At 41.8% G+C, this 18,204-nt stretch overlaps 1 protein-coding gene across 1 annotated transcript; it reads left to right on the forward strand.

Annotated features, from left to right (window-relative positions):
• Positions 1–1,232: 1,232 nt before the first annotated feature.
• Positions 1,233–16,573, forward strand: LOC117501264 (cellular retinoic acid-binding protein 1). Its single transcript, XM_034160107.1, has 4 exons — positions 1,233–1,389; positions 9,317–9,495; positions 12,502–12,615; positions 16,205–16,573. Exons 1-4 carry the CDS (start codon positions 1,320–1,322, stop codon positions 16,253–16,255), a joined length of 414 nt encoding a protein of 137 aa, XP_034015998.1. The 5' UTR covers positions 1,233–1,319; the 3' UTR covers positions 16,256–16,573.
• The last annotated feature ends 1,631 nt before the right edge of the window (positions 16,574–18,204 follow it).

Raw genomic sequence — 18,204 nt, forward strand, 5'->3', positions numbered from 1 at the left:
ATACAGTACTAAACGTATATAAAAGTCAGCTGCATGTATGTATAACACATATACATGTCCCAGATTTGTGTCATATGTATGAAAAACATAAGGCACCCTGACACTTGCATGCACGTCGTCATGACGATCCCACCCACTGTGTTCCCAGTTGGACGTCGTGCTTTGTTCCACTGGCTGCCCTGCGTTGTGCGCTGGATGCTGTGTATATAAAATAATTATTTTGTAGCGGATTAATAATTTTCTGTCGGAGTTGGCTGTTGAAAACAGCTTTAATTGCTTCCAGAATCGCAGAGAAGCACTCCAGCTGCATCGTTTCTCTCTCGCATTGGCTTAATGAGATGGAGAACACATTGGAACCATCTAAAAAGGTAATTATCTGTAATGTTTATATTGTAATAGCTTGGTAAAACAGTTGCATGTTCTTCCCTTCTTGTGTGCAGCTGTAAAACTATGTTTACACTCACAAAAACACTCGCACACAGTGTTTTTGACTTGTTTGCATAATGTTCATGTGAAGTTCACGTCATTAATGCATGATGGAGATTTTGAACATTTCTAAATTTTCTTTGTGCACTTGCATGAAGCTGCACAGTTTAGTTTGAGATGAGTTTACTCTCATGTATGACAGATTCGGTGCAAATCGCAGATCAAAGTCGTGCAAGTGTCAGGGGGCCGATAGATTCAGGACAGTTCAGCTTTGTAATGTGAACAGATGTGATCACTCGGCAATGCTAATGTTGGAAGAATGGTGAGATCAGATACAGGTCAGGAATGTTAACCATCCGTGCCTGGGGGTGATTAGGTCTCTTCAAATGGTAATGTAACCTGTTTCAAATGTTTGCAAAACGGAAAAATCTGAAAAATGAGCTTCAGGTCAGTTTGACTTGTCGTGTGACTGTAGTCAAATTCATTTTAAATTCATCCATTAAATTCATGTTTATGGTTTTCACAGAGATCTAAACATTTAGCAGGAAAAATTAGAGCATAACAACAACAAAAAAGGTATCTTACGCCAACAAAGGACTTCAGATTAAAGATGTGTTCTTGATGAATGTCGCGTGACGGAGTGTCAGCTCAGAGCAGATATGAAGATTTAAACAGTGTGTTAATGGTTTCATGGTCATTAATGAGAATAAAGCATTACGAGCATGTGTGTGTGTGTGGGGAGGAGACTGAGGAGTTTTGGTCTGCTGTGTGGGATCAGTCCACAGGAGGAGAGGGAGGAGAGCAGGAGGAGGCAGAGGGTGAAACACACAGCCTGGGAAGAGGCAGAAGAGGAGAGACACACGACAAGCAGAGACGTCCTGACGACAAGAACAATGCCAAATTTTGCAGGCATCTGGAAAATGAAAGCAAGTGAGAACTTTGACGAGCTGCTGAAAGCACTGGGTGAGTTCTGTGTCTCAGACTGAGGTCAAACCTTATTTCTAAATGCATGGAGTTGAATGGTTTTCTGATGTTCACATGCTGAAACAAATAGAAAGTGGCTTTTTCCCTATTTGAGGGCCAAAGTGCAGACTGTGCATCATCTGTGAGCAGGAGCCTACACAGGAACATGGGTTTAAAAGCTCTGAGTGAGGAAGGAGGGCTGGAGGAGTCAAAGTCAAGGCTGAACACACCTGGTTTTAATTGCAGAATGTGAACACAAACGGCTCCTGAGGTACAGTGTTACTCACTTTTCCACTCCTCTGCAGCACACAATCGACTATGTGCAGCAGAGTTAAAGAAAACAAAGCAGTCCTCCCTCTCATCACCTTCTCACCACAGCTCTCCAACATCTGCTGATGACCTCACAGAGCTGCAGCACCATTCTTAGGTCCAACGTGGGAACCGGTGTGGAAATATTTGCTCCAGAATTGAAAATGTTGTGGCGTGTAAATGTGTGAGCAGACAGAAATGATTGTCAGATGATCATTGATACTTTTTGAGGTTTAATTTCCAGGAGTCTCACATTTTTACACATTTTTATTTCAATCAATCAATCAATCAATCAACTTTATTTATATAGCGCCAAATCACAACAAACAGTTGCCCCAAGGCGCCCTATATTGTAAGGCAAGGCCATACAATAATTACGTAAAAACCCCAACGGTCAAAACGACCCCCTGTGAGCAAGCACCCGGCTACAGTGGGAAGGAAAAACCCCCTTTTAACAGGAAGAAACCTCCAGCAGAACCAGGCCCAGGGAGGGGCAGTCTTCTGCTGGGACTGGTTGGGGCTGAGGGAGAGAACCAGGAAAAAGACATGCTGTGGAGGGGAGCAGAGATCAATCACTAATGATTAAATGCAGAGTGGTGCATACAGAGCAAAAAGAGAAAGAAACACTCAGTGCATCATGGGAACCCCCCAGCAGTCTAAGTCTATAGCAGCATAACTAAGGGATGGTTCAGGGTCACCTGATCCAGCCCTAACTGTAAGCTTTAGCAAAAAGGAAAGTTTTAAGCCTAATCTTAAAAGTAGAGAGGGTGTCTGTCTCCCTGATCTGAATTGGGAGCTGGTTCTACAGGAGAGGAGCCTGAAAGCTGAAGGCTCTGCCTCCCATTCTACTCTTACAAACCCTAGGAACTACAAGTAAGCCTGCAGTCTGAGAGCGAAGCGCTCTATTGGGGTGATATGGTACTACGAGGTCCCTAAGATAAGATGGGACCTGATTATTCAAAACCTTATAAGTAAGAAGAAGAATTTCAAATTCTATTCTAGAATTAACAGGAAGCCAATGAAGAGAGGCCAATATGGGTGAGATATGCTCTCTCCTTCTAGTCCCCGTCAGTACTCTAGCTGCAGCATTTTGAATTAACTGAAGGCTTTTCAGGGAACTTTTAGGACAACCTGATAATAATGAATTACAATAGTCCAACCTAGAGGAAATAAATGCATGAATTAGTTTTTCAGCATCACTCTGAGACAAGACCTTTCTAATTTTAGAGATACTGTGTAAATGCAAAAAAGCAGTCCTACATATTTGTTTAATATGCGCTTTGAATATCAAAAATGACTCCAAGATTTCTCACAGTATTACTACACAGAACCTTGTGGAACTCCATAATTAACTTTAGTCTGTGAAGAAGATTCCCCATTTACATGAACAAATTGTAATCTATTAGACAAATATGATTCAAACCACCGCAGCGCAGTGCCTTTAATACCTATGGCATGCTCTAATCTCTGTAATAAAATTTTATGGTCAACAGTATCAAAAGCAGCACTGAGGTCTAACAGAACAAGCACAGAGATGAGTCCACTGTCTGAGGCCATAAGAAGATCATTTGTAACCTTCACTAATGCTGTTTCTGTACTATGATGAATTCTAAAACCTGACTGAAACTCTTCAAATAGACCATTCCTCTGCAGATGATCAGTTAGCTGTTTTACAACTACCCTTTCAAGAATTTTTGAGAGAAAAGGAAGGTTGGAGATTGGCCTATAATTAGCTAAGATAGCTGGGTCAAGTGATGGCTTTTTAAGTAATGGTTTAATTACTGCCACCTTAAAAGCCTGTGGTACATAGCCAACTAACAAAGATAGATTGATCATATTTAAGATCAAAGCATTAAATAATGGTAGGGCTTCCTTGAGCAGCCTGGTAGGAATGGGGTCTAATAAACATGTTGATGGTTTGGAGGAAGTAACTAATGAAAATAACTCAGACAGAACAATCTGAGAGAAAGAGTCTAACCAAATACCAGCATCACTGAAAGCAGCCAAAGATAACGATACGTCTTTGGGATGGTTATGAGTAATTTTTTCTCTAATAGTTAAAATTTTATTAGCAAAGAAAGTCATGAAGTCATTACTACTTAAAGTTAAAGGAATACTCGGCTCAATAGAGCTCTGACTCTTTGTCAGCCTGGCTACAGTGCTGAAAAGAAACCTGGGGTTGTTCTTATTTTCTTAAATTAGTGATGAGTAGTAAGATGTCCTAGCTTTACGGAGGGCTTTTTTTTTATAGAGCAACAGACTCTTTTTCCAGGCTAAGTGAAGATCTTCTAAATTAGTGAGACGCCATTTCCTCTCCAACTTACGGGTTATCTGCTTTAAGCTGCGAGTTTGTGAGTTATACCACGGAGTCAGGCACTTCTGATTTAAAGCTCTCTTTTTCAGAGGAGCTACAGCATCCAAAGTTGTCTTCAATGAGGATGTAAAACTATTGATGAGATACTCTATCTCACTTACAGAGTTTAGGTAGCTACTCTGCCCTGTGTTGGTATATGGCATTAGAGAACATAAAGAAGGAATCATATCCTTAAATTAATTTATTTGCAAAATGTGTCCAGTTTTTAAACTCCTAATTGCTCATTTGAGATTCACTCGTGAGACAAAAGTCACAGATTGTACTGTGCAGTGTGTACGATGACGACAGAAACAAAAAATGGTTACTGACTGTTAACCAGTGATGAGTTGATGTGACCTATAGAAAGAACTATATTCCATGAGGACAGCGGTGGACAAGTTCAACCTCCATATGCATCATCATTGTGATCCCTTTTTCATTGTTGTTGTGGATTTGTGTTTTATGTCAGGACAAAATGAAAAAATAAAACAGCCGTTGGTCTTAGAAAGATGTTTGAGACTAAAAGTCAACACTTTCATTTGTTGCACTACTTAACCATTTTCCAAAACAGAACCATCATGTTTCTATATATTTACAGTAGCTCTCAAAGGTTTGGACACACTTTCGCAGTCGAACAGCAGGGTGCGTAGGTAGCTGACATGAAGCGTGAGGCTTGTCAAGTGTACGTGTAGAAGAATAGCTCAAGATGCCTGCCTGAAGTAGCTCACAGACGTAACTAGCGACAGTGGCCTCCAAACGTATTGGGCCACTTGGTATTTCACATGCTTTTATTTGTTTTGCCATTTCAAATATAAAAAGTAAATCAGGCTTCTCAGTATAAACATTTCTAAAATTATCATCCTTAAACTTAAACCAAATCTGTTGATGGTTGGGGACCGGGTTCCGTGTTGGACCCAAGTGCAGGAACAGTAAGGCAGAGACAGGAGGAACAACCAAAAGTTTATTGAACCAAACAAGGGAGAACTGTGCAGTAGACGGGACAGACGGGCAACTGGATCGGAACCAGGAAATGACTGGACTGGGACCAACAGGAGACCGGGACCCGAACCAGGAACAAACGACTGGGACCAGGAGGACAACAGACCATAACCAAGGATGGACAGGACTGGGACCTGGGACTGACTGGACAGGGACCAGGTGAAGTCAGCCTGTGGAGCTACTGGGGTTGGATGAACCGCAAGGGAGATGAGAGGGCTGGTGAGTATGTGCAAGTGCACCACGAGACAGGAAAATCAATACTAACTCAAATAGTTCCTTCAGTGTATGATTCAGGATCACAGTTCAAGGGGAGGTGATGGCCTAGTGGTTAAGGTGTTGGGCTTGAGACCAGAAGATCCTTGGTTCAAATCCCAGCCTGACTGGAAAATCACTAAGGGCCTTTGGGCAAGGTCTTTAATCCCCTGTTGCTCCCGGTGTGTAGTGAGCACCTTGTATGGCAGCACCCTCACATCGGGGTGAATGTGAGGCATTATTGTAAAGCGCTTTGAGCATCTGATGCAGATGGAAAAGTGCTATATAAATGCAGTCCATTTACCATTTACAACAAGATGTACGGATATTGCTGTTGATGCAAGAGGAAATATTGTACGGATCCAGAAGAAAGCTTTTGTTGCTGCTCTAACCCGGGCCAGGGCAGAATTAGAGCCAAAAAAGAATCTGGCTCTGATCCAAGCAGATCTGCATAGGCCACCTGCCAGGGCTGCAGCTACGAAGCTGCTGAATGAAAAGTGGTTCAGTAACCTAACTTGTCTGATAAAAGCATTGGCATTTGTTGGGAGAGCTGCAAAAAAGTTCCTGCAAGTCAAAGCCAAGGGAAGATCAAAGTGGGAGGCAATCCAGTCGACCGGTGTTGTTAATGTACAGTGAGGAAAATAAGTATTTGAACACCCTGCGATTTTGCAAGTTCTCCCACTTAGAAATCATGGAGGGGTCTGAAATTTTCATCTTAGGTGCATGTCCACTGTGAGAGACATAATCTAAAAAAAAAAAAATCTGGAAATCACAATGTATGATTTGTAATAATTTATTTGTATGTTACTGCTGCAAATAAGTATTTGAACACCTGTGAAAATCAATGTTAATATTTGGTACAGTAGCCTTTGTTTGCAATTACAGATGTCAAACGTTTCCTGTAGTTTTTCACCAGGTTTTCACACACTGCAGCAGGGATTTTGGTCCACTCCTCCATACAGATCTTCTCTAGATCTTTCAGGTTTGGAGTTTCAGCTCCCTCCAGTTCAGGTCTGGAGACTGGCCAGGCCACTGCAGGACCTTGAAATGCTTCTTACGGAGCCCCTCCTTAGTTGCCCTGGCTGTGTGTTTGGGGTCATTGTCATGCTGAAGACCCATCCATGACCCATCTTCAATGCTCTTACTGAGTGAAGGAGGTTGTTTGCCAAAATCTCGCAATACATGACCCCATCCATCCTCCCTTCAATACGGTGCAGTCGTCCTGTCCCCTTTGCAGAAGAGCACCCCCAGAGTATGATGTTTCCACCACCCTTGTGTTTCTTCCACTTTCTAATAAATAATCATAACAGGGTGATTCTTAGACTACAGGCACTTATGTCCTTTGATCATATTGTATGAAAAACAGAAAAAAGGGGAAATTTCACACTTTTATAGTTATCTTTACAATGAAAGTGTGTTAAGAAATTTGTTCTAGTAGTCTATGATGACTTTTTCACCTTTTTTCAGCATCATTATATGCAAATATTGCCATTTTGTGCATTTTGTGCTTTTTGTTGCCCCAAGGCGCTTTATATTGTAAGGCAATGGTGTGGTGGAAATTACATTTACAAGGCCAATAGTGCCCGTAGTTAAAGAATCACCCAACAGTTGTTGTCTTCTACCAAGCTGGTGTTCTTAGACAGCTCTTTGGTCTTGGCTATGGTGGACAGGTTGGAGTGTGATTGATTGAGTGTGTGAACAGGTGTCTTTTATACAGGTAACAAGTTCAAACAGGTGCAATTAATACAGGTAAAGAGTGCAGAATAAGAGGGCTTCTTAAAGAAAAATTAACAGGTCTGTGAGAGACAGAATTCTTGCTGATTGGTAGGTGATCAAATACTTATTTGCAGCAGTAACATACAAATAAATTATTTAAAAAAATCATACATTGTGATTTCCAGAATTTTCTTTTTTAGATTATGTCTCTCACAGTGGACATGCACCTAAGATGAAAATTTCAGATCCCTCCATGATTTCTAAGTGGGAGAACTTGCAAAATCACAGGGTGTTCAAATACTTATTTTCCTCACTCTAAGTGAGAGAGACGATGCCTTCCGAGATTTATGTTTCGCAGCCCAAGAAGGAGCAAATTTCCCTAGTACCACAACAAATCGTCTGGTTGTGTTCAGGGACGAAACTACCGGGCTGTTGGTGTGTGGAGGAAGGGTTCAGCATTGGATACAAGACTGCTTAGCTGTTCGTCTGATCCCGTTTGACGCTTGGCTGGGGATTTTGCTAGCCCACCAAAGTCATCAAGAAGGACATAAGGGAGTTGCTGGAACCCTGCTAAGAATGCGACAGAAGGTTTGGGTTGTACAAGGGAGAAGGCTGGCTCAAAAGGTGGTCAACCAATGCATTGTCTGCAGGAAGGCCAAGGCTCAAGTATGCCAACACGTAATGGGTAATTTACCTTTGGAAAGATCTAGGTCCGCTTCACCATTCCAATTTGTTTCTGTCGACTTGTTTGGTCCCTACCTGGTGAGAGATGACGTTAAGAGGAGAGTTTTCATGAAGGTCTGGGGAGTTGTGTTTTGCTGCATGGCAAGCAGGGCCTTACATGTTGAGTTGGCCAGCATGTCCACAGAAAGCTTCCTCATGGCCTATCAAAGGTTTGTGTCCATCAGAGGCCATCCCCTGAAAGTCTGGTCAGATCCAGGGACCAACTTTATCAGTGCAAGAGCTGTACTGAAAGACCTGTATTGTTTCAAGATACTGCAAGTTTGGAGGAATATGCTGCAAAGAACAGAACGAGTTGTACATGGAAAGTGCTCCCAGCTGATTCGCCACATAGAAATGGAGCAGCTGAAGCTACTGTACGGATCACCAAAAGAGCTCTTCAAAGTTTGGGCAATTAAATCTCACTTTTAATGAGTTCCTGACAGCAATTCAGTTGGCGGCTAACCTTGCAAATGAACAGCCAATTGATGCGAGAATTCAGAGTCGAGAGGACCGTATTCAGTATGTGACGCCAAATGCACTCCTCTTGGGTCGAGCTTCTCAGGATGGTGACTTTAAGCCCTTTGATTTTGCCAATTATTCCTTCAAGCACCTCCAGGAGATTCAAACCTAGGTTAACATCTTCTGGAAAGCTTGGTCTCAGCTAGCTGGCTCAAATCTCAGAAAGTAGCGTACTACTGAGAGAAATCTCACTGTGGGGATGTGGTTTGGCTTTGTGATCAGAATGCCTTACGAGGACGATTCAGACTTGGAAGAGTTGTCAATGTGGCTCCTGACTCAAAAGGTGTCGTAAGAGATGCAAAAGAATCTTGTGAACAAGAGGGGAAGGCAGGACTAGAATTGCACAGAGATGTCAGGCGGCTAATTGTCCTTCTGCCTGTGGAGGAGCAGGATCCTTGTCCTCTATGACATCAAGTTTGCCTATAATTCTGCAACCTTTCTGAGTGCAAGCAAAAAGGTTGAGTGGGAGGTGTTGCGGTGAACAGAGTTAAACCTGCCCCTTTTATGTTACGTGACGCTGAGTGCCAGGTGTAAGCGCAAAGTAATCCACGCACAGCAAACAGCTAGGGGCGCCGGTGCTGCAGTGCATGAACAAGAAGTAGGAAAAGTAGCTAAGGAGACGGACTTCTGACAAAAGAAAAAGCAAAATAAGACCGGTGTAAATGCACGTGTCAACCTCACCAAACAAACTGAAGAGGACTGCCGGTAAGCAGCGCCTTTCTCCATCTCACCCCTCAGACTCACTCCTGCCATTGTTTGGCGGTGCGTTTGAGGTGTGCTCTGTAAATATGGGCTTCATGTGCACTTTCAGTGTGAACATTGGGAAGTTTGGGTTTAATGATTAATTGGGGTAATTCTAGAAACTTAGAAAAATTAATTTAAAATTAAATTTGTATGATTGCTAATTTTAAGAAAATATAAAATTATGGAATAATGTATTTTAAATGCTAAATGAAATGGGTTGGGTTGAAAAGGGTTTGATGTAGAATGCTGTGACCCACCTTTAGGATTATGGTGTGTGTGTGTGTGTGTGTGTGTGTGTGTGTGTGTTCTCAGGGGTGAACCCAATCCTGAGGAAAGTAGCAGTGGCAGCCGCATCAAAGCCCCACGTGGAGATCAGGCAGGACGGCGATCACTTCTACATCAAGACATCCACCACAGTCCGCACCACAGAGATCAACTTCCTCATAGGGGAGGAGTTTAATGAGGAGACTGTAGATGGCAGAAAGTGTAAGGTAATTTCACCTGTGACACAGAGGTACAATGTGCCACAAACAAACGTGAATGCTGGAGGGGTAACATCTCCACAAGCTGCTGGACATCATAAGCAGCCTGTACACAGGTACTGCAAGTCCTGTGGAGAACAGGACCACAATCTCTGACGTTTCCCACTCAATAAACATTAGAGGGGCTCATTACACAGAAACCACAGTGTTGTCCATGGGGATCCACAGGCTCTAGATTGGATCATGTTTAGAAAATAGGTAGCTGACATTTTTCAAGGGTGGTATTAAGCTATGTAAAGTTTCTATAATGAGTTGGAATAATGTGTGAGTCCAGAATGTTCTTAGAACCTTAAGACCTCAACAGTTGCTAGAGGAATAACTCAGCCCTTTTATTTCCTGTTAATTATGTAAATTTTTCATGTCAATTTACCGTCTTAACGTATTTTATAAATTGTTAAGGTTCTTGTTATCATATACACACTATTATTATTATTATTACTACTACTACTACATTATTACTACTACTTCTATTTTGTCATTTAATTTTTAAATGGACCACAATTGAAATATTTTAACATATTTAGAATCAATGTCCATTGTTCAGTGTTGTGAGCTAATATACTGTATGTAGCTTCTCTTAAAACAATCATATTGACATTCAGTTTTGGCGCCATTCATCCTTGACCCGAAATGCATAAACATAGCAAACAGCAAATGTCAGCTCTCCCCGGTTTTGCCGTGATCAAAGCCATAAGCACCCACGTAAAGAACACTTTGCTATGATAATACTGAAATGGTGTTTACTGAAAGGTTATGGATTGTAATTGTAATTTCCTAATTTGTCTGTATGGAGGGGTGTAGGCGTGGATCAAGTCCTGGATCAAGACTAAAGATCTACGCTTTCAATGACTTCCTGGAATTGGCCATCAGAGGCCCAGTGAAAGTATTGAACTTTGTCTTAGCAGTGATGTTCATGCCTCTGGGTCCTTCATGCCTGGGAACAGTTTAGGGAGCCATGAGTGTCTGGATAGAGATGTTTAGCAATGTTGACTCCTTTGCAGAAGAATGAAGGTCGGCGTTTTTGAGATCCTAGTGATTCAAGTCCTACTTTGATTGTGAGGTTTGAATGCTAACCAGTAAGCTAGCACAACAATTCAATCAATTCAATTTTTTTTTTTTATATAGCGGCAAATCACAACAAACAGTTGCCCCAAGGCCCCAAGGCAACTGTATCAAAGGAACTTAGGGTCTCCTGAAATATTCCATTTGCATTGTGCGGAACCTCACCCCTACATGTTGTCCAGCTGATGAACTTTTGTGGTCATGACCCAGTATGCAGGTTCATCAGGATCCAATCAGTTGTCTAATTGGATAGTTGCCATGTCACCAATAAGACAAGATTACTTTTCTAAACAGAAAAACAAGAAAAATCTGAGATTTCTGACATTCACCAATTTGCATCACCTCCAAAATTCAGTGGAGTCTTTCATGCCCTAATATCTATCAGTGCTGCAAAGTTGGTGAGAATTCATGAAGTAGTTTTGACGTAATCCTGCTAACAGTCAGAGACAAATAAATGAATGCAGTTGATTTTATTACATTCTTGGTGGACGTAAAAATACTCCTCCTCTACCAAAGGAACAAGTGAACATTCAACCTTGAAATCAGCCGAGAAAACTTGTTCTGAGTTGACAATGTTACAGAGCACTGACTCAAAACAAGATGTTTCCACAACTCTTTCTCTAAAGTTTTTTGTTTTTTTAGCTGTATCTGATATTTAGTGTAATTAGATATTTTGACAAGAAATTAGACAGTATACTTAGTATGACTTTGTGTTTTGCAGTGTAGTTTGCTGAACATGTTTATTCTCAAAGTTAGTTTGTACTAGATATCAGATAACCAAATGGAAATGACCTAGCTGGGAATTCCTACTAGTCCTAGGCTCCACTACTGTAGTATTAAGGACAGCATGTTGAAGTTGTTTTTACATTTATGGTAGACTATATGTTGCACTAAAGTAGGTTAAATCATGTTACAAGAGTGTGACAATTAAAAACATTTAATTATGGTGAATTACCATTAATTTGTTGATTTTCAATTCAACAGATCTATAGACAACAGTACAATTAAAGGTGTATGTCAACAGAATCATATGTTTTATTTTTGTAAATTAAACAAAACTGGATCTGGTTTGTTAGCTATTTGAAAGTATCTATATTATAATAGTCAGTTGGCCTCTCTGTGTGTGTGTGTACGCACACACACATGTATGGCTTCAGTCATGCAAAAACTGGGGAGAGCTGACATTTTCCATTAGGTATGCTTATGTATTTTGGGTCAAGGATGAACGCTGCAAAAACAGAAAGTTGATGGGACCAATGCATTTGGAGAAATTAATAGTTTTGGAGAAGCTATGAATATTAGTCAACATTGGGGTCCAACAGGACCCTCCTCCTGTCCTGTGCACCAACAGCAATTCTTGTATATTCATCTGTGAATTGTTTCTGTAATTTGTGTCTGTATCATGGCCCAAGCAGAGGGTTACCGCTTTGAGTCTGGTCTGTTTGAGGTTTCTTCTTCAGAGGGAGTTTTTCCTTACCACTGTTGCTCTGTGGGTTGGTAAGGTTAGACCTTACCTGTGTGAAGCACCTTGAGGCAACTCTGTTGTGATTTGGCGCTGTATAAATGAACTTTAAAAAAATCAATTTGGAGTTGTGATATACACATCAAATAATATAAAGAGTTTAGGACCAGTGGACCCTCCCCAACCTAGTTAGAGTTCCTACATTTTCTTAGCAGAACCTGTTCATAGAGGGTTTGTGAATAAATGGTTCCTTTTTATTTCTGAGTATCGCTGTGGTAACACCTCAGTAATAAGTGTGAACTTGCTTTGAGACACAGTTTACTGATGACTTTATTGCTGGCAGCCTCAGACACACATGAAAGCGAACTGACGAGTCATGAGAAAAGTCATAAAAATTCCACGTTTTTAGTTGTTTCTTGTTTCCCAATCAGAGTTTGGCCACTTGGGAAACAGACAACAAGATTTACTGCAAGCAGGCCCTGCTGAGTGGGAACGGCCCAAAGACCTTCTGGAGCCGAGAACTCAAAGGAGATGAACTCATACTGGTGAGTAGTTTCAGGAAAAGGAAAAACAAAATTATTTTATTTTTTGACAAAGTTTGCAGAAAATAGAGTGCACATCTCTACCAAACACCTGATCTTACAGTTTTTTGACCTCACATAAATATGGGGGTTACGCCTCTTTTTTTGCAGAGCCCCTCAAAACGCTGTGTGATGGCAGTGATTCCCAGTTTGACCGCGTTATGTGAAAACTGGCTCATTCTGTGTGGGAACACCATTTGAAAGAGTGGGGTTTCAAAGTGAATCTGGATTTGAAAAGGTCGCTGCCGTACGTTTACTGTTAGAACCTACATTCCACACCCACCTGATCACGATCTTGCTTCCATCAGAAACACATCTGTCACAACTTTCCAGCCGTTTACATCAAGAATGAAGGAGGTTTTTCTGTAAACATCTGGGCCTGCTTGGATTTATTGGCCAGACGGAGGGTGGAGTGGAGTCTAGTTTGGATGTGATGATCAAATCAACTTTATTGACTGTGACTAATGTTAGAAGAAAGACGGTAACCAGGAAATCAGGGCAAAGGGCCGCAAATTCAGACTGAACACAGACTTTCAAACAATGTTTTAGTGTTTAGGATAAGGGCGCATCTCCGTCCGCGTGGAGCAACAGGACGTCATGTGATTGGCATGTGTGCTTTGACCACCAGGGGGAAAACAACTCTTCAAAGCAAGTTTGGGAGGGAGCGGCCTGCGGCACAGAAGTGTCATTTAGAATTCCATAAGTGTATACAGCCAAACGTTACCTAATTAACACGGAATTAGGCCAAACACCATCACAAGTAATTCCACCCATTTATGGAATCTTACATGCAGTCAAAAAAAAAAAAAAAAAAAAAAAAAAAGGCAGCCATCTACTATGTAAAGTTTTGAGCCATTAAAAATCTGACAAAGTGAAGCAAAACTAAAATCTATATGCTAAAATAATAACTTTATGTGAAACTAAGTGGATGTAACTGATTCATCACATCGCTCCACATGCTGAGCCAATCATCAACATGTAGGCTTTGCTCTGCATTGTGTTTTTGACTCCTCCCACTCACTCCCCTTGGGATGCGAACTCACAATCGCCAGCATGGGAGGCGACGCTCTAAACAGAGGGCTAAAAGCCAGGAGAATCCTTCAGGTGTTGGGGAGTGATGTTAAATGACTACTAGTGCACAGTGCCTCCTGCTGGCCTCCGTCACAAACACAGCATGCCTTTCATTTTGAAAAGGGCGCCCTCTCTTGCACACCCAGTAGCGGTTTTTGGTACAGGCAAACTGGGCAGCTGCCTGGGGCGGCATTTTTTCATGACACGTGGGGAAGTGGCAGCGGGGGGTGGGGGGGCATGACATGATCAAATTTCTATCAACCCTAAAACTTTTGCAGATTAGTTCATGCTGAATATTTACACATTTAGCCGAATATTTGCAATCATCAAGCTAAATGTTGAGACAAATATGCACCTTAAAGAGCTAGTTATTCCTCCTTCAAAGACAGACTAATAAAATGTCTAATGACAGACATTTAGCATGCAAGGGCGTGTTTATTCAAATTAGCAATTCATGGATGTTTTGTATAAGCGTTATATTGTAGTCTGCAGTCTTTTGATGGCAATTTCAGGGGCACTTCTAAAATATTAATAATAATAATAATAAAATAATAAAAAATGGCTGTTTGTGCAAAATGTAGTGGGGTTTTTTTTGGAGGGGGTCTCACCCAAGGAGTAATTCAGTGTAGAACCGCCACTGCACACAACACAGTAATGGAGAATGTTGTTGAAAGATTAGAGTTTAGCCCTGTTCAGACAATATTATGGCTATAGAAGTTGTATTTGTTATCAATGAATAGCACAGGAAAAAAAAGAAAACTCAATATAAATGACAGAAATGGGAGTGACTACTCAAACAGTGTCACTCCTCAAAATTTCTTTACAGCCACTTTTTTTTTTTTTCCACACTATGTGAAGAGCAGGTGGTTTGAACACCGGTCATACCGTCACTAAACAAATGTGTGCATCCCACTGACTATGGATTTGTGTGATTTATCTGCATGCACAGCTGCACTCTTCACAGACCTCAGTGTGTGTGCGCCACATGTCAAAGGTGTTCTGAAGATGCACAGAGCTGATGAGCTTACCCAAACACATTCACACAATTTCAGGAACTTTAGCTGTAATATTTGTGAGAGCAAACAAAAACAAAACAGATGCAGAAATTCTACATTAATTAAAATTCAGGGGTGAATTTCCAGTCTCCACTGCTGGTGGGATGATTGTCTCCCAAATAAATCCACTTTATGTCCATACATGAGATAAACAGTGGAAAACTCCTTTTCTACAGGATATTACTGACGTGTTCACACGGGACTAATGTAACCTGAGGTAATTTTTGGATTTTTGACAAAAGGTAAAAGGTGCCACAATCTTCAGACACCGGTACAAAAAAATAAAAATCACTGAGTACCTGCGAGTTTGTACCAAACATACCAATTAGTTAAACTTGGTTTGGATGTCGTGTTAAATAAAGTTACATGTCTCCGTCTATACATGTCAGCACTCAGCTTCTGTACACATCAGTGAGAAACAGCTCACAAATCCAGCTCTGTGCACCTGTTTGAGACCCGCCCACTGAGCCAGTCTGTGCACCGTGTGACCCGCCTACATTGTCTGTGCCCCCTGACACCAGCTCCTTTCCATTTAGAGTAGAGCACTGATGGGTCACAGACAGCTGGAATGTTCAGGATACATCGCCTCAGCGTCTGTGGACGTCCTCTGACCGACATCAGCTCACTGAAAAGGCTGATTAACATGCAAACACCACAGGTTTTAAACTAGTTTTACTTTTTTTGGCTTCCCTGTAGCAGTGGTCACACATGAACGTGTCAGGACGAGAAGCTTAGTGACAGCTGCACACTTTGGAGGCCTTTGAATGCACTAAGTATTGATTTGGAAAATGAACGGCGTGCTGATAATGGCTGCTTTAAATGGGTTTTGGATGGGACCCTTCAGGCTAAATCTGCGCCTCCTCTGGCGAGTGTTAATTAGCCTCATTGATCATCCTATTGAGAAATACCACTGGACCCTGGTGTCGCCCCCCAGTTAATGTCCCCCTCGGTCTCATGCTGCACACCAGATGGTGTCCTCTCCATTTTTCATGGCACTGACCTGTCTCCCTGTCACGCCACACAGCCTCAGCTAATGATGATGTGTGGAGCTTTCCCATAATGCAACACTCCTGGGATGCCTATAAATCTCAGCGTCTGGACACTCCCCCCCCCCCCCCCCCCCCCCCCGCTCCCCCAACCTGGGGCAATATTTCTGCCATTATATGTTGCTTTTTGTCACATTTGTTCCTTTAGGGGGGAGCGGCCATGTTGATGACCAGAGTGCGAGTTGATGTCACCACAAGAACAAAAACACAAAAAATATGAAGCCTTTAAATCAGAGCTTCAGTCTTTATCAGACAGTTTATGAAGGAACCAGACAAAGTCTGAAAATCATTAATTCCCCATCTGAAGAGCAGGGACATGTGAGATGGGTGTGGCCACGGGCTAATACTTTTCTTCTTCCCTTTCCTCTGTTGCTGTTTCAGATCTTTGGGGCAGATGACGTCTTGTGCAGGAGGATTTACGTACGAGCGTAGCAGACCTGCATGTAAATTCATACGACTCACACGTCCACAATAAAGCAGAGGGCTTAAACTGATTCCATAAATGGCCAAGAGGGGGCAGGTTTTCTTTGCAACCACCAACTCCAGCAACAGGTCACTGAATATTTTCAGAGAAATCTTTCAGCTGGTGGTACAAGCATCAAATTCAGCACAAATATACCTTAGACATTAGTCTTTAGAAGAAAGAAAAAAAATGGACACTTGAACTTTCATAGGGAGCCATCTCCAACCGCTTAGTCTAATAAAGGGTCACGGGGGGCTGGTGTCTATCCCAGCAGTCATAGTGTGCAAGGTGGGGTTCACCCTGGACAGGACGCCAGTCTGTCACAGGGTCACATACAGACAAACAAACACATTCACACCTACGCACAATTTAAAGTTTCCAGTCCACCGAACCGGCGTGTCTTTGGATGTGAGAGGAAACCCACACAAACACGGGGAGAACATGCAAACTCCACACAGAAAGGACACAGGTGGGAATTAAACCCATGACCTTCTCGCTGTTAGGCAACAGTGCTAACCACTAAGCCACAGTGCTGCCGTGAAGAATTATACAGGGGTCAAAATCAAAAGATGGTCCAATCAATTGTAAACTATTAAATTGTAAACATTATTTGTCTGATCGTAAAGATTCGAAAAAGGTGTAGTTTGGACAGTCTGACTGAATGTTCTGGAGTTTTGGGGGAAAACAGCAAGAATGGTGACAAAGGTCAATTTCACTTTGTACAGGGGTCAAAAGTTAAACTTGCTCCAATTTTGGTAAAAGGTGATGCAAATTATTGGTCGAGTTAATGGGATTAATAAATGGAATAGTTCTGACTGTGTTGAATGTTTGGTCTCCAAAGTAAAGGTCAAACAAGGTCGACATCCACTAGATTCTGACATGTGACATATGTTACGTGCTAACCAAGCAGAACACACAGTCCAAGTTATTCCTTTTTAAAACCCTATTAACCAATAAGTTGCATCACTTTTTACCAAAACTGGAGCAACTTTAACTTTTGACCCCTTTACAAACTGAAGTTGACCTTTGTCACCATTCTTCCTGTTTTTACCCCATAACATTCAGTCACAGATAGCTCAAACTAACCAATATTCCAAACCTTTTTGGAGTATTTATGGTAAGAATATTTCATTTGGTGAAAGATGAAATATTCTTTCCATTGAACAACTGAAAAACCATTATTTGTTTTATAGAACACCTATTAATTCATAACAACAGAAAGGGACTTACGTTTTGGTGTGTGTCACTGGTCCTTTGACATCAAGAAGTTCCCAACAGTCCAACACGAACTTTAAACAGCAGTTCAGTCCAAAATGGTCCTCAGTCAGATCGTTCAAAAACTATCCTGATGATTTCATCCGGAGCTGATGCCGTGCACTGACGTCTTCATGTACAGACTGCCGTCTGCTTTTCTCAGTCCAGTGAAAATTCGCACAAGAAATTTTTTCAAGCTCTTCATCCGACAGCGGTTCTACCTTAACGACATCCCAGCTAATATTGTAAATACCTCCTGACGACTTACTGGAGTTATTTTTTCTTTTGTGTTACAATGAGCACCATCAATATTTAGCAACACCACACTCTAAAGTGGTCGCCTGCTCACTATTTTTGTAGTGCCTGAGCAAAGGACCCCGCCTTTTCGAAGTGCTCTGCGAGTGGTATTGGATGTTTGTGTGTGGCACCTGGAATTTGTCTGACACCTGCTGCAAGAAGGATCAAATGGGCACTCACAGGGCACTGTCTGCCTTTCGGCCGCTGGTGTGCACGAATGGTTGTGGTGACAGGTGTACGAGGCGTTAGAGGCAGCTCAGATTTTTCATGAATGGCATACAATTCCTCCTTCATGCAACATTCAGCCTCATTTGTGCTGTGTGTGAAGGGGTCCTAACTTTTCACCCGTGTAATTCTTTTATTGATC

Source organism: Thalassophryne amazonica, chromosome 2 (genome assembly GCF_902500255.1).
Source record: "Thalassophryne amazonica chromosome 2, fThaAma1.1, whole genome shotgun sequence".
Classification (NCBI taxonomy): domain Eukaryota; kingdom Metazoa; phylum Chordata; class Actinopteri; order Batrachoidiformes; family Batrachoididae; genus Thalassophryne; species Thalassophryne amazonica.

What these genes read in the sequence shown, in the direction of transcription:
- LOC117501264 (XM_034160107.1), top strand. Translation starts at nt 1,320, where the DNA reads ATGCCAAATTTTGCAGGCATCTGGAAAATGAAAGCAAGTGAGAACTTT. An exon ending in TAGATGGCAGAAAGTGTAAG is followed by an intron (nt 9,496 to 12,501) that starts GTAATTTCACCT and finishes TTTCCCAATCAG; the next exon opens with AGTTTGGCCACTTGGGAAAC. An exon ending in AAGGAGATGAACTCATACTG is followed by an intron (nt 12,616 to 16,204) that starts GTGAGTAGTTTC and finishes TTGCTGTTTCAG; the next exon opens with ATCTTTGGGGCAGATGACGT.